We start from the raw sequence: 25,356 nt of genomic DNA on the forward strand, positions 1-25,356 counted from the left end.
GTAGTTTTGTGGTTTTGGCGGTCGCCAGGATTCCATCACTCTTTTATATATATAGACTAGCTGTGCCCGGCCACGCGTTGTTGTGGCAAAGTGGTGGTGGTATTGGTTAAAAATTGTTGTGTAATTTTTATTTGACGTTATTTGCAATTTTTTTATAAATTTTATTGTAAGTTATAATTTTATTTATTATATTTTATTATTTTCTTGTATTATTTTTAGTTATTTTCTGTTATTATAGTATTTTATTGTATTATTTTTTAGTGTTTTTTATTATTTTTTATTGGGTTGCTAGGAGACCAAGTTGGAGGAGCTTAGCCTTCTAACTGGCAGCAATTGGATAAAAGCAATTATTCCTCTTTTTCTAATAAGGACTTTATTTTTCTTTTCTTTTTGTTGTATCAACCTAGAGGCGTGGATGATGGGTTGTGTTGTCAAATTTCGAGGTTGGGGGGCCTGTAGTTTTGTTGCCCTGATGCCATCAGTCTTTTATATATATAGATAATGCAGAGAAGTAAATACTATCCCTGTGTATGTCTTATTGCTGGGAATGGAATGGAGTGGAATGCAATGCAATGGAAAAAAGGAGTCCTTCTTCTTCCCTTCTGGTGTATGAACTCAATAAACAGACACATAGAAATCCAGTCTGGAAACGGTGCGGCCCTGTGGTTCGTTGTGAGCTCCGTCCGGCGTGTGGGCCGAGGGCTGGAAGGAAGCCTTCGTTGCTCCTGAAATAGACGGGTTTAGAGATCACGTTGCTGTGCGTTCATTGCCCCGAAGCCTACGGGCAGCCCGGGAGCACAAAGCCTGTTCTGTTGTGATTCCCGCTCTGGGGCTGTTTGGTAAACACGTGGGGAGTGCCAACTGTTTCCGTGGCTTCCTCTCTCTTGCCTCCTGATTTTGTGGACGGGAGGTTTCGCATTCTGTCCTTTCAGCCCCGTTGTGCCAACTGTCAGCTCTAGTTTGTAGTGCGGTTTTCTTGTACTGGGACTAAAGATGCCCTGATCCAACTTGCAAACAATCTCTGGATTTTCTGGCATTATTATTATTATTATTGTTATTATTATTATTATTATTATTATTACTACTACAATGGGTGGGTGGCCATCTGTTGAGGGTGCTCTGTGCTTTTACTGCATGACAGAAGATTGCTCCTATTATTATTATTATTGACACAACAACGTTGTATGACACAGCAAACAAGATAGACATGCTGGATTTCGTTTCGCAAAACCACAAGTCGAACACTTCCCAAGTGTCTAGGACTGTGTGATGTATTTTCTGATGATGTGTGCAGATCCCAGTAGGGTGGCCTTTTGCAGTTGGCAGATGGTGATTTTGTCAATGTCTATTGTTTCCAAATGCCGGCTGAGATCTTTTGGCACAGCACCCAGTGTGCCCATCACCACCGGGACCACCTGTACTGGTTTCTGCCAGAGTCTTTGAAGTTCAATCTTGAGGTCCTGATAGCGGCTGAGTTTTTCCTGTTGTTTTTCATCTATGCGACTGTCACCTGGGATGGCAACATCAATGATCCAAACCTTGTTCTTTTCCACAACTGTGATGTCTGGTGTGTTGTGTTCCAGAACTTTGTCAGTCTGGATTCGGAAGTCCCACAGTATCTTTGCATGTTCATTTTCCAAGACTTTTGCAGGTTTGTGATCCCACCAGTTCTTTGCTGCTGGGAGGTGGTACTTGAGGCATAAGTTCCAGTGAATCATTTGGGCCACATAGTTGTGCCTCTGTTTGTAGTCTGTCTGTGCAATTTTCTTACAGCAGCTGAGGATATGATCAATGGTTTCGTCAATGGTTTATTATTATTATTATTATTATTATTATTATTATTACTACAATGGGTGGGTGGCCATCTGTTGAGGGTGCTCTGTGCTTTCACTGCATGACAGAAGATTGCTCCTATTATTATTATTATTATTATTATTATTATTATCATAAAGTCTGGGTGGCTATCAGTTGAGGGTGCTTTGTGCTTTTCCTGCATGGCAGAAGGAGGTTGCGCCTATTGTTGTTGTTGTTGTTATTATTATTAGTATTATTATTATTATCACAAACGCCGGGTGGCTATCAGTTGAGGGTGCTTTGTGCTTTTCCTGCATGGCAGAAGGAGGTTACGCCTATTATTGTTGTTGTTGTTATTATTATTATTGATAGCCATCTGTTGAGGGTGCTTTGTGCTTTCCCTGCATGGGAGAAAGGGGTTGCTCCTATTATTATTATTATTATTATTATTATTATTATTATTATTATTATTATTATTTTATGACACAGCAAAAAGATAGATATGCTGGATTTCGTATCACAAAATCCCAAGTCGAACACTTCCCAAGTGTCTAGGACTGTGTGATGTATTTTCGGATGATGCTGCAGATCCCAGTCGGGTGGCCTTTTGCAGTTGGCAGATCATGATTTTGTCAATGTCTATTGTTTCCAAATGCCAGCTGAGATCTTTTGGCACGGCACCCAGTGTGCCCATCACCACCGGGACCACCTGCACTGGTTTCTGCCAGAGTCTTTCCAGTTCAATCTTGAGGTCCTGAGAGCGGCTGAGTTTTTCCTGTTGTTTTTCGTCAATGTGACTGTCACCTGGGATGGCGACATCCATGATCCAAACCTTTTTCTTTTCCACCACTGTGATGACTGGTGTGTTGTGTTCCAGAACTTTGTCAGTCTGGATTCGGAGGTCCCACAGTATCTTTGCGTGCTCATTTTCCAAGACTTTTGCAGGTTTGTGATCCCACCAGTTCTTTGCTGCTGGGAGGTGGGACTTGAGGCATAAGTTCCAATGGATCATTTGGGCCACAGTGTTGTGCCTCTGTTTGTAGTCTGTCTGTGCGATTTTCTTACAGCAGCTGAGGAGATGATCCATGGTTTTGTCAGCTTCCTTGCACAGTCTGCATTTTGGGTCATCAGATTATTATTATTATTATTATTATTATTATTATTATTATTATTATGCCTATTATGTTGTTTTTCTCAATCTGTTTAGTCTATTATGCTTTTATTATTATGATGTACTTTGATTGTTGTTTACGTGATTTTAATTAATATCAATGTCGCATTGGGTCCCGTGAGGGAAAAAAGCGGGATATAAATAAAGATGTACTAATAATAATAATAATAATAATAATAATAATAATAATGTGATCCCGGACATGAAAGCCTTCGACAACACGTTGAACATCTCTACGGGGAGAAATTGTTCCAAGACACAATAATAATAATAATAATAATAATAATAATAATAATAATAATAATAATAATAATAGAGTTGGAAGAGACCCCATGGGCCATCTAGTCCCAACCCCTTCTGCCAGGCAGGAAAAGCACCATCAAAGCATCCCAGACAGGTGGCCATACAGCCTGTTTGAAAGCCTCCAAAGAAGGCGCTTTCATGGGACTTCGATGCAGAGAGTTCCACTGTTGAGCAGCTCTTCTTACAGTCAAGAAGTTCTTCCTGATCTCCTTTGCTGTCAATTGAAACCAAATTTGAATCCTGTCATTTGGGTTTGGATTCTTGGCATTTCTCGACTTTCGGAGCACTTCTGCGTTTTCGTACGTGGACTTTTTTTTTTGTCTCGGCCTTTCGCTTGAGAAATGGTGTCTTTGTGGTTTCCCCTTTTGAAGCCTTTCTTCCCTTTATTGTGCATTTTATGCTTCTAATGTTGTGAATTCCTGGTCTTAATGTTCTCAGCATCATATATATAGGAAGCCGTGTAGATCCGACTCCATATTATGGACTTTCAGCTTCCAATGTTGTGAATTCCTGGTCTTAATGTTCTCAGCATCATATATATAGGAAGCCGTGTAGATCCAACTCCATTTTATGGACCTTCTACCTCCACTGTTGTGAATTTCTGATCTCAATGTTCTCAGCGTCATATATATAGGAAGCTATGTATATCAGACTCCATATTATGAACTTCTGGCTTCCAATGTTGTGAATTTCTGGTCTCAATGTTCTCAGTGTCATATATATAGGAAGCTGTGTAGATCCAACTCCATATTATGGACCTTCTACCTCCAATGTTGTGAATTCCTGGTCTCAATGTTCTCAGTGTCATATATATAGGACGCCATGTAGATCCAACTCCATATTATGGACTTTCAGCTTCTAATGTTGTGAATTCCTGGTCTCAATGTTCTCAGTGTCATATATATAGGACGCCGTGTAGATCCAACTCCATATTATGGACCTTCTACCTCCAATGTTGTGAATTCCTGGTCTTAATGTTCTCAGCATCATATATATAGGACGCCGTGTAGATCCAACTCCATATTATGGACTTCCTGCTTCTAATGTTGTGAATTCCTGGTCTTAATGTTCTCATTATCATATATAGGAAGCCATGTAGATCCGAATCCATATTATGGACTTTCTGCTTCTAATGTTGTGAATTCTTGGTCTCAATGTTCTCAGTGTCATATATATAGGAAGCCATGTAGATCCAACTCCATATTATGGACTCTCTGCTTCCAGTGTTGTGAATTTCTCGACTGCTGGGACTGACGCACAGATCAGAAAGCTCTTCTCAGCTTATCAGCAGGGAGTTTTCTCGCCCAAAAGGATATTCTTAGCCTCAAAGGAAGCAGACAGGCCGATAAGCTGGCTTCAAAGGGCCTTCTTCCGAAGCTGGACTTAAACACAGCAAACAGTCTTGGCGTCTCGCAGCCAAGGAAGATGGGCAAGACCCGCAGGCCAAGGAAGGTCAATATTGTAATATTGGGAAAAGACTGCAATTCCAACTAGAACTGGAACGCCAATCATTAACACTAGGATAGAAAACGTCATGGCATCTATCATGGACCATCGCTAATTCTGGATTTATAGTGCAGTGATAGTTAAAGGTCAGGGTTTTCTCCTGACATGAAGTCCAGTCGTGTCCGACTCTGGGGGTTGGTGCTCAGAAGCCGGCGTTGTCCATAGACACCTCCAAGGTCATGTGGACATGGGCATGACTGCATGTAGCGCCGTTACCTATCTATCTATATATATAAATGAGTGATGGCATCACGGCGACCAACAAAACAACAAAACCACAGGCCCCCCAACCTCGAAATTTGACAGCACAACCCATCATCCACATGCAATGTTTTGTTGTGCCAGCTGTCAGCTCTAGTTTGTAGTGCGGTTTTCTTGTACTGATCCTGCTCTAGTTTGTAGTGCAGTTTTCTTGTACTGATCCTGTTCTAGTTTGTAGTGCGGTTTTCTTGTACTGATCCTGTTCTAGTTTGTAGTGCAGTTTTCTTGTACTGATCCTGCTCTAGTTTGTAGTGCAGTTTTCTTGTACTGATCCTGTTCTAGTTTGTAGTGCGGTTTTCTTGTACTGGTTTTTGTCTGCTGTGCTTTGAGGAGTTTCTGATTTCTGGCTTCAATCAAAGCAGGTTCTTCACTTTGCTTTCCATCTTCTTCCAGGGCATGTTCTTCTTCTTTGACTGCTTGTTTGACTTGTAAGAGTCCTCTGCCCCCTGATCTTCTAGGCAGATATAGCCGGTCAACATCACTGCGAGGATGCAGCGAGTGATGGTTGGTCATGAGTTTTCTTGTTTTTCTGCCCAAATTGTCCAGTATGGTTTCAAGGTGCCTACGCAGCCTCGGGGTGCAACACCTTCTTCTGTTTACATTTCCATCATAACTCTCCCTTTTTGTTTGTCTCCCCACAGCTCCCAAGACTTCCTGCCCGGCCGCCAGAAGCCATTGATCACCGTTGAGCTTCTCTCTCCGACCAATATGGCCTCCTCCCTGGCTTTCTGATAAGGCACCTGGGGCGGCATGCCGGAGGCCGGGCATGTGCCAGCAGGATGAGTCTGAACGACGACGCCGGCGCCGAGAGCGCGGCCGTCTACACGCTATGCATTTGCCCCCAGCTCTCGGTGAAGAGTGCGGCCTGCTGCCGGGTGACGGCCACGAAGGAGAGCACCGCCGGGGACGTCATCCGGGACGCGGTCGTCTGCTTGGGCTTGGACGCCGCGAAGCACTACGTGCTGGTGGAGGTGAAGGAGTGCGGTGGAGAGGAGTGGGTGCTGGACGGGAATGACTCCCCCGTCCAGCGGGTGTTGTTGTGGCCGCGCCGGGCCCAGGAGGCCCCCCACCCGCCGCGGGACGGCTACTACTTCCTCCTGCAAGAGCGCAACGCCGACGGGAGCATCAAGTACGTGCCCTCGGAGGAGAAGGGGATGCGGGAGGAGGCGGCCCGGCGCCTGGTGGAGCGCGGCTTCCTCCCCTGGGCGCAGGAGGACTTCAACGACCTCTGCCACCTGCCCAACCTGACGGAGGCCACCCTCCTGGAGAACCTCCAGCGCCGCTTCCTGAAGCAGAAGATCTACACCTACGCCGGGAGCATCCTGGTGGCCATCAACCCCTTCAAGTTCCTGCCCATCTACAACCCCAAGTACGTCCAGATGTACGAGGGACACCAGCTGGGCAAGCTGGAGCCCCACATCTTCGCCATCGCCGACGTGGCCTACCACGCCATGCTCAAGAAGCACCGCAACCAGTGCATTGTCATTTCCGGGGAGAGCGGCTCCGGGAAGACGCAGAGCACCAATTTCCTCATCCACTGCCTCACCGCCTTGAGCCAGAAGGGCTACGCCAGTGGGGTGGAGAGGACCATTCTGGGAGCCGGACCCGTCCTGGAGGTCTGTATTTCTGTCTCTCTTATCTAAGTAAAGGAGCCTCTGGTGGCCTTTTCTCTATCTCGGTCCTATCTTGTATCTCAGTCCTATCTAATATTTGTCTATCTCACTATCTCAGTTCTATCTTGTATCTCAGTCCTATCTATTATTTGTCTATCTCACTGTCTCAGTCCTATCTTGTATCTCAGTCCTATCTAATATTTCTCTATCTCACTATCTCAGTCCTATCTTGTATCTCAGTCCTATCTGTTATTTGTCTATCTCACTGTCTCAGTCCTATCTTGTATCTCAGTCCTATCTGTTATTTCTCTATCTCACTGTCTCAGTCCTATCTTGTATCTCAGTCCTATCTAATATTTCTCTATCTCACTATCTCAGTCCTATCTTGTATCTCAGTCCTATCTGTTATTTGTCTATCTCACTGTCTCAGTCCTATCTTGTATCTCAGTCCTATCTAATATTTCTCTATCTCACTATCTCAGTCCTATCTTGTATCTCAGTCCTATCTGTTATTTGTCTATCTCACTGTCTCAGTCCTATCTTGTATCTCAATCCTATCTAATTTTTTCTCTCTATCTCAGTTCTATCTTGTATCTCAGTCCTATCTAATATTTGTCTATCTCACTATCTCAGTTCTATCTTGTATCTCAGTCCTATCTGTTATTTGTCTATCTCACTGTCTCAGTCCTATCTTGTATCTCCGTCCTAATATTTGTCTATCTCACTATCTCAGTTCTATCTTGTATCTCAGTCCTATCTGTTATTTGTCTATCTCACTGTCTCAGTCCTATCTTGTATCTCAGTCCTAATATTTGTCTATCTCACTATCTCAGTCCTATCTTGTATCTCAGTCCTATCTAATATTTCTCTATCTCACTATCTCAGTCCTATCTTGTATCTCAGTCCTATCTATTATTTGTCTATCTCACTATCTCAGTCCTATCTTGTATCTCAGTCCTATCTATTATTTGTCTATCTCACTATCTCAGTCCTATCTTGTATCTCAGTCCTATCTAATATTTGTCTATTTCACTATCTCAGTCCTATCTTGTATCTCAGTCCTATCTATTATTTGTCTATCTCACTGTCTCAGTCCTATCTTGTATCTCAGTCCTATCTAATATTTCTCTATCTCACTATCTCAGTCCTATCTTGTATCTCAGTCCTATCTGTTATTTGTCTATCTCACTGTCTCAGTCCTATCTTGTATCTCAGTCCTATCTAATATTTCTCTATCTCACTATCTCAGTCCTATCTTGTATCTCAGTCCTATCTGTTATTTGTCTATCTCACTGTCTCAGTCCTATCTTGTATCTCAATCCTATCTAATTTTTTCTCTCTATCTCAGTTCTATCTTGTATCTCAGTCCTATCTAATATTTGTCTATCTCACTATCTCAGTTCTATCTTGTATCTCAGTCCTATCTGTTATTTGTCTATCTCACTGTCTCAGTCCTATCTTGTATCTCAGTCCTAATATTTGTCTATCTCACTATCTCAGTTCTATCTTGTATCTCAGTCCTATCTGTTATTTGTCTATCTCACTGTCTCATTCCTATCTTGTATCTCAGTCCTAATATTTGTCTATCTCACTATCTCAGTCCTATCTTGTATCTCAGTCCTATCTAATATTTCTCTATCTCACTATCTCAGTCCTATCTTGTATCTCAGTCCTATCTGTTATTTGTCTATCTCACTGTCTCAGTCCTATCTTTTATCTCAATCCTATCTAATTTTTTCTCTCTATCTCAGTCCTATCTTGTATCTCAGTCCTTTCTAATATTTGTCTATCTCACTATCTCAGTCCTATCTTGTATCTCAGTCCTATCTAATTTTTTCTCTCTATCTCGGTCCTATCTTGTATCTCAGTCCTATCTTGTATCTCAGTCCTATCTAATATTTGTCTATCTCACTATCTCAGTCCTATCTTGTATCTCAGTCCTATCTATTATTTGTCTATCTCACTGTCTCAGTCCTATCTTGTATCTCAGTCCTATCTATTTTTTCCTCTATCTCGGCCCTATCTTGTATCTCAGTCCCTATCTATTTTTTTCTATCTCAGCCCTATCTTGTATCTCAGTCCTATCTAATTTTTTTTCTCTATCTCGGTCCTATCTTGTATCTCAGTCCTATCTAATTTTTTTTCTCTATCTCGGTCCTATCTTGTATCTCAGTCCTATCTATTTTTTTCTCTCTATCTCGGTCCTATCTTGTATCTCAGTCCTATCTAATTTTTTTTCTCTATCTCGGTCCTATCTTGTATCTCAGTCCTATCTAATTTTTTTTCTCTATCTCGGTCCTATCTTGTATCTCAGTCCTATCTATTTTTTTCTCTCTATCTCGGTCCTATCTTGTATCTCAGTCCTATCTAATTTTTTTTCTCTATCTCTGTCCTATCTTGTATCTCAGTCCTATCTAATTTTTTTCTCTATCTCGGTCCTATCTTGTATCTCAGTCCTATCTATTTTTTTCTCTCTATCTCGGTCCTATCTTGTATCTCAGTCCTATCTAATTTTTTTTCTCTATCTCTGTCCTATCTTGTATCTCAGTCCTATCTAATTTTTTTTCTCTATCTCGGTCCTTTCTTGTATCTCAGTCCTATCTAATTTTTTTTCTCTATCTCGGTCCTATCTTGTATCTCAGTCCTATCTATTTTTTTCTCTCTATCTCGGTCCTATCTTGTATCTCAGTCCTATCTAATTTTTTTTCTCTATCTCTGTCCTATCTTGTATCTCAGTCCTATCTAATTTTTTTCTCTATCTCGGTCCTATCTATCTTGTATCTCAGTCCTATCTAATTCTTTTTAGCAGCTCAGTGCTTTACTCTTCTGCTTTTCATATTTTATGCTATATGTTGATTACTATGATGGTTTTACTGATATTGATGTTTTATTGTTGGTATAATTGTTTTATCATTTTATTGTTGTATGTTTTCCGGCTTGGTCCCCATGTAAGCCGCTCCGAGTCCCCATTGGGGAGATGGGGCGGGGTATAAAAATATAGTTGTTGTTATTATTATTATTATTATTATTATTATTAACTTGCTATGCACCAGGGGCTCCTCTAGACACCCTAATACCATTATTATTATTATTATTATTATTTTATTTTTATTTTATTTTGATACCAATTTTCCTGACTGGTGGTGTTTCTATGTTATAACCTTACGTTTTTGAATTGGTTTTACTGTTATTATATTGTGTTATTTGTCTTTAATGTGTTTTCCTTGGACGAAGTTTACTTTTTTATATGTATTTTATTTGCCTATTGTTTGTTTTTGGACTTGGCCCTGTGCAAGCCACTCCGAGTCCCTGCGGGGAGATAGTAGCGGGATAGAAAAATAAAGTTATTATTATTTATTTTATTCTTATGATGTTTATTTCTACCTCCTCAGGTGATAGGGGTAAATAATAATAATAATAATAATAATAATAATAATAATAATAATAATAATAATAGAAAAATAAAGTTATTATTATTTATTTTATTCTTATGATGTTTATTTCTACCTCCTCGGGTGATAGGGGTCAATAATAATAATAATAATAATAATAATAATAATAATAATGTGATTTTGTGATATGAAATCCAGCATATCTATCTTGTTTGCTGTGTCATAATAAAATAATAATAATAAATACATCACACAGTCCTAAACACTTGGGAAGTATTCAATTTGTGATTTTGTGATACGAAATCCAGCATATATATCTCGTTTGCTGTGTCATACTATGTCTTTGTGTCAATAGTAATAATAATAATAATATAATAATGATGATATTTTTATTTTGTGTCAAATAAACACCCTGTTATTGCTATTATTATTATTATTATTATTATTATTATTATTATTATGTTGATGATGTTTAAACCACCTCAGGTGATAGGGGTCAATAATACTCATCATCGTAAGTTATAAAAATATTAATAAATAATAAGTCTTATTTATTACCCACTTCACATGTATATGATTTATTAGATACCTTCAAGGTCATGTGGCCAGTGGCATGACTGCACGGAGCACCATTAGCTTCCTGCCGGAGAGGTACCTATTTATCTACTCACATTTGCATGTTTTTGAAGTGCTAGGTTGGCAGAAGCTGGGGCTAACAGTGGGCGCTCCCTCTGCTCCCTGGATTCAAACCTGTGACCTTTCGGTCCACAAGTTCAGCAGCTCAGCTCTTTAACACACTGCACCACCGGGGGCTCCTCTAGACACCTTAATACCACTATTATTATTATTATTATTATTATTATTATTATTATTATTAAAGGTAAAGGTTAAGTCCAGTCATGTCTGACTCTGGGGTTGGCGCTCATCTCCATTTCTAAGCTGAAGAGCCGGCGTTGTCCGTAGACACCTCCAAGGTCATGTGGCCACTGGCATGACTGCATGGAGCGCCGTTACCTTCCCACCAGAGCAGTACCTATTGATCTACTCACACTCTGGGGGTTGGTGCTCATCTCCATTTCTAAGCTGAAGAGCCGGCATTGTCCGTAGACACCTCCAAGCTCATGTGGCCACTGGCATGACTGCATGGAGCGCCGTTACCTTCCCACCAGAGCAGTACCTATTGATCTACTCACATTGGCATGTTTTCAAACTGCTAGGTTGGCAGGAGCTGGGGCTGACAGCAGGCGCTCATTCCACTCCCGGGATTCGAACCTGTGACCTTTTGGTCCACAAGTTCAGCAGCTCAGTGCTTTAACACGCTGCGCCACCAGGGCTCCTCTAGACACCTTAATACCATTATTATTATTATTGTATTATTTTTATTTTATATTATTATTATTATTATTATTATTATTATTATTATTATTATTATGTTCTAAGGCATGTTCCCTCTGAGTTATAGGAAGTCTCATAATAATAGTAATAATAATAATAATAATAATAATAATAATAATAATAATAAACTTACTATATTCTAAGGCATGTTCCCTCTGTTATAGGAAGTCTCATAATAATAGTAATAATAATAATAATAATAAACTTACTATATTCTAAGGCATGTTCCCTCTGAGTTATAGGAAGTCTCATAATAATAGTAATAATAATAATAATAATAATAATAATAATAATAAACTTACTATATTCTAAGGCATGTTCCCTCTGAGTTATAGGAAGTCTCATAATAATAGTTATAATAATAATAATAATAATAATAATAAACTTACTATATTCTAAGGCATGTTCCCTCTGAGTTATAGGAAGTCTCATAATAATAGTAATAATAATAATAATAATAATAATAATAATAAACTTACTATATTCTAAGGCATGTTCCCTCTGAGTTATAGGAAGTCTCATAATAATAGTAATAATAATAATAATAATAATAATAATAATAATCTTACTATATTCTAAGGCATGTTCCCTCTGAGTTATAGGAAGTCTCATAATAATAGTAATAATAATAATAATAATAATAATAATAATAATCTTACTATATTCTAAGGCATGTTCCCTCTCCCATACCTCAGGTGATAGGGGTCAATAATAATATTTTTAAAAAATCATAATAATAAGTTATAAAATATTAATAAATAATAAGTCTTATTTATTACCCACCTCATGTGCCATCGAATCTAATGCGCACCTTGGTTTGCAAAAAGCTGAAACCAAAAAAAGACGTATTGTCGTTTGCACACGAGCTATTTCATTTAATCTCCAGGTTATTCTTAGCCCAGGCAGGCTGCTTCCCTTTCCCCACTGAAATAAAGCAGAAGTGGGTTGTTCACTTGGAGGCTGACCCAAAACAGGAAGCATGGGACTTGTGGTCAAGCAGCGGCGAGTTGCAAGCCTCCCTCCCCGGTTCCTGCAAGTGCGTTCAGACTCTTACAGAACTCCTTGAGACACAACAAACAAGATAGACATGCTGGATTTTGTATCACAAAATCACAAGTCAATCACTTCCCAAGTGTCTAGGACTGTGTGATTTATTATTATTATTATTATTATTATTATTATTATTATTATTATTATGACACAGCAAACTAGATAGACATGCTGGATTTCGTATCACAAAATCACAAGTCAAACACTTCCCAAGTGTCTAGGACTGTATGATGTATTATTATTATTATTATTATTATTATTATTATTATTTTATTATGACACAGCAAACTAGATAGACATGCTGGATTTCGTATCACAAAATCACATGTCAATCACTTCCCAAGTGTCTAGGACTGTGTGATGTAATAATAATAATAATAATAATAATAATAATAATAATTTGCTGTGTCATAATAAAATTATTAGTATTATTATTATTATTAATATGGCAACACCCAGGATTCTATTATTATTATTATTATTATTATTATTATTATTATTATTATTATTATTATTATTATTGTGTGACACAGCAAGCAAGATAGATATGCTGGATTTCATATCACAAAACCACAAGTCGAACACTTCCCAAGTATCTAGGACTGTGTGATGTAATAATAATAATAATAATAATAATAATAATAATTTGCTGTGTCATAATAAAATAATAATAATAATTAATATTGCAACACCCAAGATTCTATTATTATTATTATTATTATTATTATTGTTGTGTGACACAGCAAACGAGATCTATATGCTGGATTTCGTATCACAAAATCACAAGTCGAACACTTCCCAAGTGTCTAGGACTGTGTGATGTATATTATTATTATTATTATTATTATTATTATTATTATGACACAGCAAACAAGATAGATATGCTGGATTTCGTATTACAAAATCACAAGTCGAACACTTCCCAAGTGTCTAGGACTGTGTGATGTATTATTATTATTATTATTATTATTATTATTATTATTATAGTTGGGAAGTATTTGACTTGTGATTTTGTGATACGAAATCCAGCATATCTATCTTGTTTGCTGTGTCATAATAAAATAATAATATACTGGTGATTTTGTGATAAGTGAGACTCTACTGTACCTCTGCTTATATTCGGGTCGGCTTATACTCGAGTATATACGGTATTTCAAAGGCTGGGTGACCATCTGTTGGGGGTGCTTTGATTGTGCTTTTCCTGCACGGCAGAAAGGGGTTGGACTGGATGAACTGGATGGCCCCTGAGTTGCTTCTCTTGTTGTTGTTGTTGTTGTTGTTATTGTTATTATTATTACAAAGGCTGGGTGGCCATCTGTAGGAGTGCTTTGATTGTGCTTGTCCTGCATGAAGGCAGAAGGGGGCTCCTGAGGTTGCTCCTATGATGATGATGATGATGATGATGATTAGCAATTAAATGAGAGGTGACATAACCACTGAATCTGTTTTGTTTTTGGGACAGGCGTTTGGGAACGCAAAGACGGCCCACAACAACAACTCCAGCCGCTTTGGGAAGTTCATCCAGGTCAACTATTTGGAAAACGGCATCGTCCGGGGGTGAGTGTGGGGCGGATTCGGTTTCTGGGGGTGGCTCAACATGAGCCAAGAGTGTGATGTGGCAGCGCAAAGAGCCAATGGGATTTTCAGCTTTTAAAAATAGTAGTTATAAAAGGAATAATAAAAATATAATGTATAAAATATAATAGTATATTATATAATCTACTAGCTGTGCCCGGCCACGCGTTGCTGTGGCGAAGTCTGTTGGTCTGGGAAATAAAGTCTTGAGGAATTGGTGGTAGTTAAGGTCAAGGGTCAAGGTTTTCCCCAGACATTAAGTCCAGTCATGTCCAATGACTCTGGAGGTTGGTGCTCATCTCCATTTCTAAGCCGAAGAGCCGGCGTTGTCCGCAGACTCCTCCAAGGTCATGTGGGATGACTACATGGAGCGGCGTTACCTTCCCGCCGGAGCAGTACCTATTGATGCACTCACATTTGCATGTTTTCGAACTTCTGGGTTGGCAAAAGCTGGGGCTAACAGTGGGGGCTCTCTCCGCTCCCCCAATTCAAACCTGTGGCCTTTCGGTCCAGAAGTTCAGCAGCTCAGCGCTTTAACACGCTGCGCCATCAGGGGATATTATTTCCTAAAGGTTGTGAATATACAATATTTCTGATTGGGTTTTTTTTTGTTTGTTGGAGGCAAGTATGAATGCTGCAATTAGGAAAAATGATTAGGATGTAATGGCCTTGCAGCTTTAAAGCCTGGCTGTTTCCTCCCTGAGTGAATTTTTTGTTGGGAGGTGTTAGCTGGCCCTGATTCTTTCCTGTCTGGAATTCCCTTGTTTTCAGAGTGGTGTTGTTTGCGATATTTTATGTGCTTCTACTGTCTGTGGCCCTGAGAAAACAGGATTTGCCAGACTTTGATGATGGGATTACTTTGTTGGGAGGTGTTAGCTGGCCCTGATTGTTTCCTGTCTGGAATTCCCTTGTTTTCAGAGTGGTGTTGTTTGCGATATTTTATATGCTTCTACTGTCTGTGGCCCTGAGAAAACAGAGGATTTGCCAGACTTTGATGATGGGAATACTTTGTTGGGAGGTGTGAGCTGGCCCTGATTGTTTCCTGTCTGGAATTCCCTTGTTTTCAGAGTGGTATTGTTTGCAATATTTTATGTGCTTCTACTGTCTGTGGCCCTGAGAAAACAGGATTTGCCAGACTTTGATGATGGGAATACTTGGTTGGGAGGTGTTAGCTGGCCCTGATTGTTTCCTGTGTGGAATTCCCCTGTTTATTTACTGTCCTGGTTTTAGAGATTATATTCTGCGTTATTCTATCCCAGTAATTATTTCATATTAAAGAAGAATCTCACTTATCCAACATTCGCTTATGCAATGTTCTGGATTATCCAACGCAGTCTGCCTTTTCATAATCAATGCTTTTGTAGTCAGTGTTTTAAATTCATTGTGATATTTTAGTGGTAAATTTGTAAATACAGTACAGTAGAGTCTCACTTATCCAACATAAACGGGCCGGCAGAATGTTGGATAAGCGAATATGTTGGATAATGAGGAATTAAGGATAACCCTATTAAACATCAAATTAAGTTATGATTTTACAAATTAAGCACCAAAACATCATGTTAGACAACAAATTTGTCAGAAAAAGTAGTTCAGTACACAGTAATGCTATATAGTAATTACTGTATTTATGAATTTAGCACCAAAATATCACGATATATTGAAAGCATTGACTACAAAAATGCGTTGGATAATCCAGAACGTTGGATAAGCGAGTGTTGGATAAGTGAGACTCTACTGTATATTTCTAATCTTATATTATCTGCTCAGAACTGGATTATATGAGGCCCCTTCTTCACAGCTGTATAAAATGCACACTGAAGTGGATTATATGGCAGTGTGGACTCAAGATAATCCAGTGCAAAGCAGATAATATAAGATTATAAATGTGTTATATAGCTGTGTGGAAGGGCCTTGAGTCTACACTGCCATATAATCCAGTGCAAATTAGATAATCTGTGGAAGAAGACTCAGTGAGGCCTAAATCTGCCTGTCCCCTAACTGAAACCTGGCTGTCCCTTGGTTGCTAGGCAACCAAGTGGGCAGAGATTAGCCCTCTAAACTGGCAGCAATTGGATAAAAAAAATTATTGCTCTCCCTCTAATTAGGACTTTATTTTTCTTTTCTTTTTGTTGTAGCAACCTTGAGGCGTGGATGATGGGTTGTGTTGTCAAATTTTGAGGTTGGGGGGCTTGTACTTTTGTTGTTTTGTGAATTGCTGTGATGCCATCACTCTTTTATATATATATATATATATATATATATATATATATATATATATATAAAAGAGTGATGGCATCACGGCGACCCACAAAACAACAAAACTACAGTCCCCACATCCTCGAAATTTGACAACACAATCCATCATCCACGCCTCTAGGTTGATACAACAAAAAGAAAAGAAAAATAAAGTCCTAATTAGAGGGAAAGGAATAATTGTTTTTATCCAATTGCTGCCAGTTACAGGGCTAATTTCCTAGCAACCCACTCAGCCCAGGGGACAGGCAGAGTTAGGCCTCTCTTAGGCCTCTTCCATAGATTATCTAATTTGTTTTTATCCAATTGCGGCCGCTCCATGCAGTCATCCCACATGACCTTGGAGGAGTCTACGGACAACGCCGGCTCTTGGGATTAGAAATGGAGATGAGCACCAACCTCCAGAGTCAGACACGACTGGACTTAATGTCTGGGGAAAACCTTGACCCTTGACCTTAACTACCACCAATTCCTCAATACTTTATTTCCCAGAACACCAGACTTCGCCACAGCAACGCGTGGCCGGGCACAGCTAGTTACATTATATATTGTTATACAGTAGAGTCTCACTTATACAAAACTCGTTTATCCAATATTCTGGATTATCCATGGCTTTTTTTTAGTCAATGTTTTCAATAGGTCGTGGACTAATCTCTGCCCACTTGGTCTCCTAGCAACCTTGAGGCGTGGATGAGGGGTTGTGTTGTCAAATTTCGAGGTTGGGGGGCCTGTAGTTTTGTTTTTTTGTGGGTCGCCGTGATGCCATCACTCTTTTATATATATAGATATAGATAGAGATTGTTTTGTATCTGATTTTGCTGTATCCGCCCCAAGTCCCCTTTGCGGGAGATGGAGGCGGGATATAAATAAAATTATTATTATTATTATTATTATTATTATTATTATTATTATTATTGTTGTTATTAGATGGCCCTATGTGGTGTTTTCCAAATCTATTATTCCTAATATTCCTTTTTTCCCTTCCTCCTTTTTTTGGGATTCCAGGGCCGTGGTTGAAAAGTATCTGCTTGAAAAATCCCGCCTGGTGTCACGGGAAAAAAACGAAAGGTAAGCAGTTGAAAGGATGTAAACAGCAGCCATTGCTTTAAAGTTCTCTCCTGCAAAAAAAGTGGAGAAATTACCGTATATACTCGAGTATAAGCCGACCCGAATATAAGCCGAGGCACCTAATTTTACCACCAAAAAACTGGGATAACGTATTGACTCGAGCATAAGCTGAGGTTGGGAAATGCAGCAGCTACGGGTCAATTTCAAAATAAAAATAGATACCAATAAAATTTCATTAATCGAGGCATCAGTAGGTTAAATGTTTTTGATTATTTACCGTATTTCAAAGAAAAGCAATAAACTAGCTCTATACGTGGAAAAGGAGGGGCAACGAAAACAATATGGTATCAACAACAACAACAACAACATAATAATAATAATAATAATCTATCTAGACATGTCTCTATATATATTTGTGTGTTCATTTCCCGCCTGTAATATTTGCAAGCCCTATATATAGGTAGGTAAGAATATATTCATATCTATCTAGACATGTCTCTGTATATATTTGTGTGTTCATTTCCCCCTGTAATATTTGCAAGCCCTATATATAGGTAGGTGAGAATATATTCATATCTATCTAGACATGTCTCTATATATATTTGTGTGTTAATTTCCCACCTGTAATATTTGCAAGCCCTATATATAGGTAGGTAAGAATATATTCATATTTATCTAGACATGTCTCTCTATATATTTGTGTGTTCATTTCCCCCTGTAATATTTGCAAGCCCTATATATAGGTAGGTAAGAATATATTCATATCTATCTAGACATGTCTCTATATATATTTGTGTGTTAATTTCCCGCCTGTAATTTTTGCAAGCCCTATATATAGGTAGGTAAGAATATATTCATATCTATCTAGACATGCCTCTATATATATTTGTGTGTTCATTTCCCGCCTGTAATTTTTGCAAGCCCTATATATAGGTAGGTAAGAATATATTCATATCTATCTAGACATGCCTCTATATATATTTGTGTGTTCATTTCCTGCCTGTAATTTTTGCAAGCCCTATATATAGGTAGGTAAGAATATATTCATATCTATCTAGACATGTCTCTCTATATATTGGTGTGTTCATTTCCTGCCTGTAATTTTTGCAAGCCCTATATATAGGTAGGTAAGAATATATTCATATCTATCTAGACATGTCTCAATATATATTGGTGTGTTCATTTCCCGCCTGTAATATTTGCAAGCCCTATATATAGGTAGGTGAGAATATATTCATATCTATCTAGACATGTCTCTATATATATTTGTGTGTTAATTTCCCGCCTGTAATATTTGCAAGCCCTATATATAGTTAGGTAAGAATATATTCATATTTATCTAGACATGTCTCTCTATATATTTGTGTGTTCATTTCCCCTGTAATATTTGCAAGCCCTATATATAGGTAGGTAAGAATATATTCATATCTATCTAGACATGTCTATATATATATTTGTGTGTTCATTTCCTGCCTGTAATATTTGCAAGCCCTATATATAGGTAGGTAAGAATATATTCTTATCTATCTAGACATGCCTCTATATATATTTGTGTGTTCATTTCCCGCCTGTAATATTTGCAAGCCCTATATATAGGTAGGTAAGAATATATTCATATCTATCTAGACATGCCTCTATATATATTTGTGTGTTCATTTCCCGCCTGTAATATTTGCAAGCCCTATATATAGGTAGGTAAGAATATATTCATATCTGTCTAGACATGTCTATATATATTTGTGTGTTCATTTCCCCCCTGTAATATTTGCAAGCCCTATATATAGGTAGGTAAGAATATATTCATATCTATCCAGACATCTCTCTTTATATAGATATTTGCAGAGACTTGCAAACATATGAGGGTAAATTCATATATACAAATAATGTATATGTATGGCTACAGATACACAGGTACATGGATCTATATGTATAAAGGATTTGCAAAGACCTGCAAACATATGAGGGGAAATTCATATATAAAATTAACGTATATAGATAGATACACATGTAAAGGTACATAGAGATGGCAAAAGCTTGCAAGGGGTTAATGCCTATATGTGTAGGAGAGTTTAACAAATATTTCAGGGGAAATGCTTCCATAAGTTTAATGAATATATATTTTTCTTCTTCCTGACTTGCAAGGGCATCTTTCTCTTTTCAAAACATCCCCTTGATTAAGAGCGAGGGAGGCTTTGCAAAAGAAAACACATCTTATTTCACTCTCATATTATTATTATTATCAACACAACGACGTTGTATGGCACAGCAAACAAGATAGATCTGCTGGATTTCGTTTCGCAAAATCACAAGTCGAACACTTCCCAAGTGTCTAGGACTGTGTGATGTATTTTCTGATGATGCGTGCAGATCCCAGTAGGGTGGCCTTTTGCAGTTGGCAGATGGTGATTTTGTCAATGTCTATTGTTTCCAAATGCCGGCTGAGATCTTTTGGCACAGCACCCAGTGTGCCCATCACCACCGGGACCACCTCTACTGGTTTCTGCCAGAGTCTTTGAAGTTCAGTCTTGAGGTCCTGATAGCGGCTGAGTTTTTCCTGTTGTTTTTCGTCAATGCGACTGTCACCTGGGATGGCAACATCAATGATCCAAACCTTGTTCTTTTCCACAACTGTGATGTCTGGTGTGTTGTGTTCCAGAACTTTGTCAGTCTGGATTCGGAAGTCCCACAGTATCTTTGCCTGCTCATTTTCCAAGACTTTTGCAGGTTTGTGATCCCACCAGTTCTTTGCTGCTGGGAGGTGGGACTTGAGGCATAAGTTCCAATGAATCCTTTGGGCCACATAGTTGTGCCTCTGTTTGTAGTCTGTCTGTGCGATTTTCTTACAGCAGCTGAGGATATGATCCATGGTTTCGTCGGTTTCCTTGCACAGTCTGCATTTTGGGTCATCAGCTGATTTTTTGATCTTGGCCTGAATGGCCTTTGTCCTGATGTCTTGCTCCTGGGCTGCAAGGATCAGGCCTTCTGTCTCCTTCTTCAGGGTCCCATTCGTGAGCCAGAGCCAGGTCTTCTCTTGATCAGCTTTTCCTTCCATTTTGTCAAGGAACTTTCCATGCAATGTTTCGTTGTGCCAGCTGTCAGCTCTAGTTTGTAGTGCGGTTTTCTTGTACTGGTTTTTTGTCTGCTGTGTTTTGAGGAGTTTCTGATTTGTGACTTCAATCAAAGCAGGTTCTTCACTTTGCTTTCCATCTTCTGCCAGGGCATGTTCTTCTTCTTTCACTGCTTGTTTGACTTGCAAGAGTCCTCTGCCCCCTGATCTTCTAGGCAGATACAGCCGGTCAACATCACTGCGAGGGTGCAGTGAATGATGAATGGTCATGAGTTTTCTTGTTTTTCTGTCCAAATTGTCCAGTTCCGCCTGTGTCCAGTTTATGATGCCAGCAGTATATCTCATGACAGGTATGGCCCAGGTGTTTATGGCCTTGATGGTGTTGCCTCCATTGAGCTTGCTTTTGAGAATTTTTCTGACCCTTTGTGTGTATTCTTTGCTGACCACAGTCTTCACATGTTCATGCTTGATGTTGTCCAGCTGTAAGATGCCCAGATATTTATAGGCCTCTGGCTGGTGACACTTTATTGTTTGGCCATTGGGCATATTGATGCCCTCACTTTCCATGATTTTTCCCTTCTTCAATGCCACTGTCGAACATTTGTCCAAACCAAACTCCATGTTGATATCAGTGCTAAAAATTCGGACAGTGTTGGTCAGAGACTGGATTTCAGTTAGCTGCTCCAATGATGACTGAGGGCTGTGCTGGCGGTAGTGTAACTACTGGCAGGTCCAACCAAGCCAGAGAGGCCTCAGCTGAGGAGCACAACCCAGAGCACCTAACCCATTAGCATTATGGAGAATCAAACCCAAACGAAGTCTATACTGGCTCGGTCGTCGCCCAGGATAAAAAGGATCGCGGTGGATGCTGCTGATTCTGGACATCCATCGACAAGTGGGCTACGGAATCATCAAAACCCAAATGAACAGTCACAGAAGCGGCAAAAATATACAATGCCAGAAAACCGCACAATTATTATTATTATTATTATTGCATTTATTATTTATTATTACTTGTATTATTTTCCTGTATTTATTATTATTATTATTATTACATGTATTATTTTACTCTATTATTATTAAATGGATACATATTAAGCACATTTACATGGAAGAAGATGAGAATAATGATTGGATCAAAGTTGGACAGTCTTATCTTAAATTTGAGCTTTATGTAAATATTCAAAACATTTAACCGAGTCCCCACGGGGAGATGGTGGCGGGGTATAAATAAAGTTTTATTATTATTATTATTATTATTATTATTATTATTATTATTATTATTATTATTATTAACCTGCTGATGCCTCAATTCATGTAATTTTATTGGTATCTATTTTTATTTCTGAAATTTACCACCCTCGGCTTATACTGGAGTCAACGTTTTCCCGGTTTTTTTGTGGTAAAATTAGGTGCCTCGGCTTATATTCGAGTATATATGGTATATTGTTTTGTTTTATTATACCACAGTAATTATTATATGTTATATTTATAATCTTATGTTATCTTCTTAGAACTGGATTATATGAGGCCCCTTCTACACAGCTGTATAAAATGCACACCGAAGTGGATTATATGGCAGTGTGGACTCAAGATAATCCAGTTCAAAGCAGATACTGTGGATTATCTGCCTTGGCATTCTGGGTAATATAGCTGTGTGGAAGGGCCTTGAGTCTACACTGCCATATAATCCAGTTAAAATCAGATAATCTGTATTTTATAGGCAGTGTGGAAGAGGCCTAAGTGAGGCCTAACTCTGCCTGTCCCCTGGAGTGAGTGGGTTGCTAGGAGACCATGTGGGCGGAGCATAGCCTTCTAACTGGCAGCAATCGGATGAAAGCAATTATTCCTCTCCCTCTAATTAGGACTTTCTTTTTCTTTTCTTTTTGTTGTATGAACATAGAGGCATGGATGAGGGGTTGTACTGCCAAGTTTTGTGTTTCTGGGATGTGTAGTTTTGTTGTTTTGTCCTAGCCCGAAATTTCATTACCCTTATATATATATAGATATAGATATTGAAACTTTATTTTTCTTTTCTTTTCATTGTATGAACGTAGAGGCATGGATGAGGGGTTGTGCTGCCAAGTTTCGTGTTTCTGGGATGTGTAGTTTTGTTGTTTTGTCCTAGGCCGAAATTTCATTACCCTTTTATATATATAGACTAGCTGTGCCCAGCCACGCGTTGCTGTGGCGAAGTCTGGTGGTATGGGAAATCAGATAATCTGTATTTTATAGGTAGAGTGGAAGAGGCCTAAGTGAGGCCTAACTCTGCCTGTCCCCTGGAGTGAGTGGGTTGCTAGTAGACCATGTGGGCGGAGCTTAGCCTTCTAACTGGCAGCAGTTGGATGAAAGCAATTATTCCTCTCCCTCTAATTAGGACTTTATTTTCCTTTTCTTTTTTGTATGAACATAGAGGCATGGATGAGGGGTTGTGCTGCCAAGTTTCGTGTTTCTGGGATGTGTAGTTTTGTTGTTTTGTCCTAGGCCGAAATTTCATTACCCTTTTATATATATAGATGTGGAAGAGGTCTAAGTGAACCTTCAGCCATTGTGGCTGAGGGGGTTGCTAGGATACGAAGAGGGCAGGGCCCAAAGGGGCGGGGCCTACCCTTCTGACTGGCAGCCAGGAGGAGAACGGCTCTTCCTCTGTAATTTGGACTTTATTTTGTCAGAATTTCCACCGAAGACACACCAGAATCACACTCACGCAGGCTCACCAAAACAGCGGGTCTCGTCTCTAATCACACTCGCAGCTCCAACTTTCTCTCCACTCCAAACTCCAGTATCAGGTTCAGTCTGGTCCAGTCTAGGAACTGGTCAGTCTGGGCCCATAACCAATTGTCAGAGTAATTAGCAGCGCAGTTGTATGGAATCAGTGGAGTGCAGAACGAAGAGACATCAGAGCCGATGGTAAAACTACAGTAGAGTCTCACTTATCCAAGCCTCGCTTATCCAAGCTTCTGGATCATCCAAGCCATTTTTGTAGTCAATGTTTTCAATATATCGTGATATTTTGGTGCTAAATTTGTAAATACAGTAATTACATCATACAATTACTGCATATTGAACTACTTTTTTGTCAAATTTGTTGTATAAAATGATGTTTTGGTGCTTCATTTGTAAAATCATAACCTAATTTGATGTTTAATAGGCTTTTCCTTAATCCCTCCTTATTATCCAACATATTTGCTTATCCAACGTTTTGCTGGCCCGTTGAGCTTGGATAAGTGAGACTCTACTGTATATACAAGTTTTACTGTACAAGATAAACAGACTTGCAGACAAACACAGGACTTGACACTCACTCAGAACAGAACTGAACGGAACTGATGCAATCAGCAATGCACACACACTTGTGTCTGGATACTCCCCAGTTCCAGCCACACATCAAGGACATCACAGCTTATCAGTAATTAACTCTTTACAGACTATGTTACACTCTGGATGATGCAATCAGTGTGCAATACAGGCAAGACACAAATTTCATTTAAACACTACCTATACACAAACCCCACATTAACAATTTTAACACACAAAAAAACGGAGAAGACATTTTACTGAAAGCAGTAATAATCAAGACAAACAGACTTGCAGACAATAGACACAGGACTTGACTCTCAGCAGACAGCACTCAACTGATGCAATCAGCAATGCACATACTTGTGTCTGGATACTCCCCAGTTCCAGCCACACATCAAGGACATCACAGCTTCTTAGGAATTAAGTCTTTCCAGACTATAGCACACTCTGGGTGATGCAATCAGTATGCAATACAGGCAAGACACAAATTTCATTTAAACACTATCTATACACAAATCCCACATTAACAATTTTAACACAAAAAAACTGAGAAAACATTTTACTGGAAGCAGTAAAGTTTTACTGAAAGCAGTAATAATCAAGACAAACAGACTTGCAGACAATAGACACAGGACTCTCTCAGCAGACAGCACTCAACTGACGCAATCAGCAATGCACATACTTGTGTCTGGATACTCCCCAGTTCCAGCCACACATCAAGGTCATCACAGCTTATCAGTAATTAACTCTTTACAGACTATGTTACACTCTGGATGATGCAATCAGTATGCAATACAAACCAAGGCACAAATTGCATTTAAACACTATCAATACACAAATCCCACATTAACATATTTTTCTTGGGTTTTTTTTTATGGAAAAACATAGATTGGATAACTGTGTCTTTTGTGGCCAAATTTGGTGTGATTGGGTTCAGTGGTTTTGTTGTTTACTCCATGGGAAAAATGCACATTACATTTTTATATAGATAGAAGATAATGATGTTTGGGATGATAGCCAAAGTGTGTGTGTTTTCGGAGCATTCTGAGATGTGTGTTTCCTCCGTCAGGAACTACCACGTCTTCTACTACCTGCTACTCGGGGTCAGTGCGGAGGAGCGCAAGGAATTCCACCTCAAGCAGCCGGAAGACTATTTCTACCTCAACCAGGTAAATACTAGGCATGTCCAATCGATGAAAAAAAAAAGTTTCAATTCTCGTTTCTAAAGTAGGGGGCGCCGGCGCTTCGATATAGAAAATATTTCCAATTTTTTTCCCCTCAAAAATTTCGGATATTTCCGAAAATTTGTAACGTTTCTAAATGTTTCTAAAATGGCGGACGCGCATGCGCAATCGCAAAAAAAAAAAAACAGCACCCGGGGGGACTTTTACAGGGCTCTGCTGCCCTCATTTCTTGAGCTATCCTGATCAAATTTGGTACAGTGGGAGAACACATTCAACCCTCCTTGCTCACCAAATTGCAGAAGGTTTCCTGTATCCTCCGATTTTTGGCGAATTTTCATAGCTTTTATAATAAACTATTTTTTAATACAGTAGAGTCTCACTTATCCAACACTCGCTTATCCAACACATTTTTGTAGTCAATGTT

At 39.1% G+C, this 25,356-nt stretch overlaps 1 protein-coding gene across 5 annotated transcripts in view; it reads left to right on the plus strand.

The window, feature by feature from the left end:
• myo9b (myosin IXB) overlaps positions 1–25,356 on the plus strand; it is a 133,095-nt gene that overhangs the window by 25,392 nt on the left and 82,347 nt on the right. For all 5 annotated transcript variants that reach the window (XR_010000160.1, XM_062959759.1, XM_062959762.1 and 2 more), the window contains exons 2-5: positions 5,677–6,651; positions 13,948–14,042; positions 17,319–17,381; positions 24,818–24,917. Coding sequence is in view for 4 of the 5 variants with exons in the window: in XM_062959759.1 (XP_062815829.1) it covers positions 5,815–6,651; positions 13,948–14,042; positions 17,319–17,381; positions 24,818–24,917 (1,095 nt within the window). In the remaining variant the exon portion in view is untranslated. The remainder of the gene's footprint in view (positions 1–5,676; positions 6,652–13,947; positions 14,043–17,318; positions 17,382–24,817; positions 24,918–25,356) is intronic.

This window comes from Anolis carolinensis, unplaced genomic scaffold, assembly GCF_035594765.1.
Source record: "Anolis carolinensis isolate JA03-04 unplaced genomic scaffold, rAnoCar3.1.pri scaffold_7, whole genome shotgun sequence".
Taxonomy (NCBI): domain Eukaryota; kingdom Metazoa; phylum Chordata; class Lepidosauria; order Squamata; family Dactyloidae; genus Anolis; species Anolis carolinensis.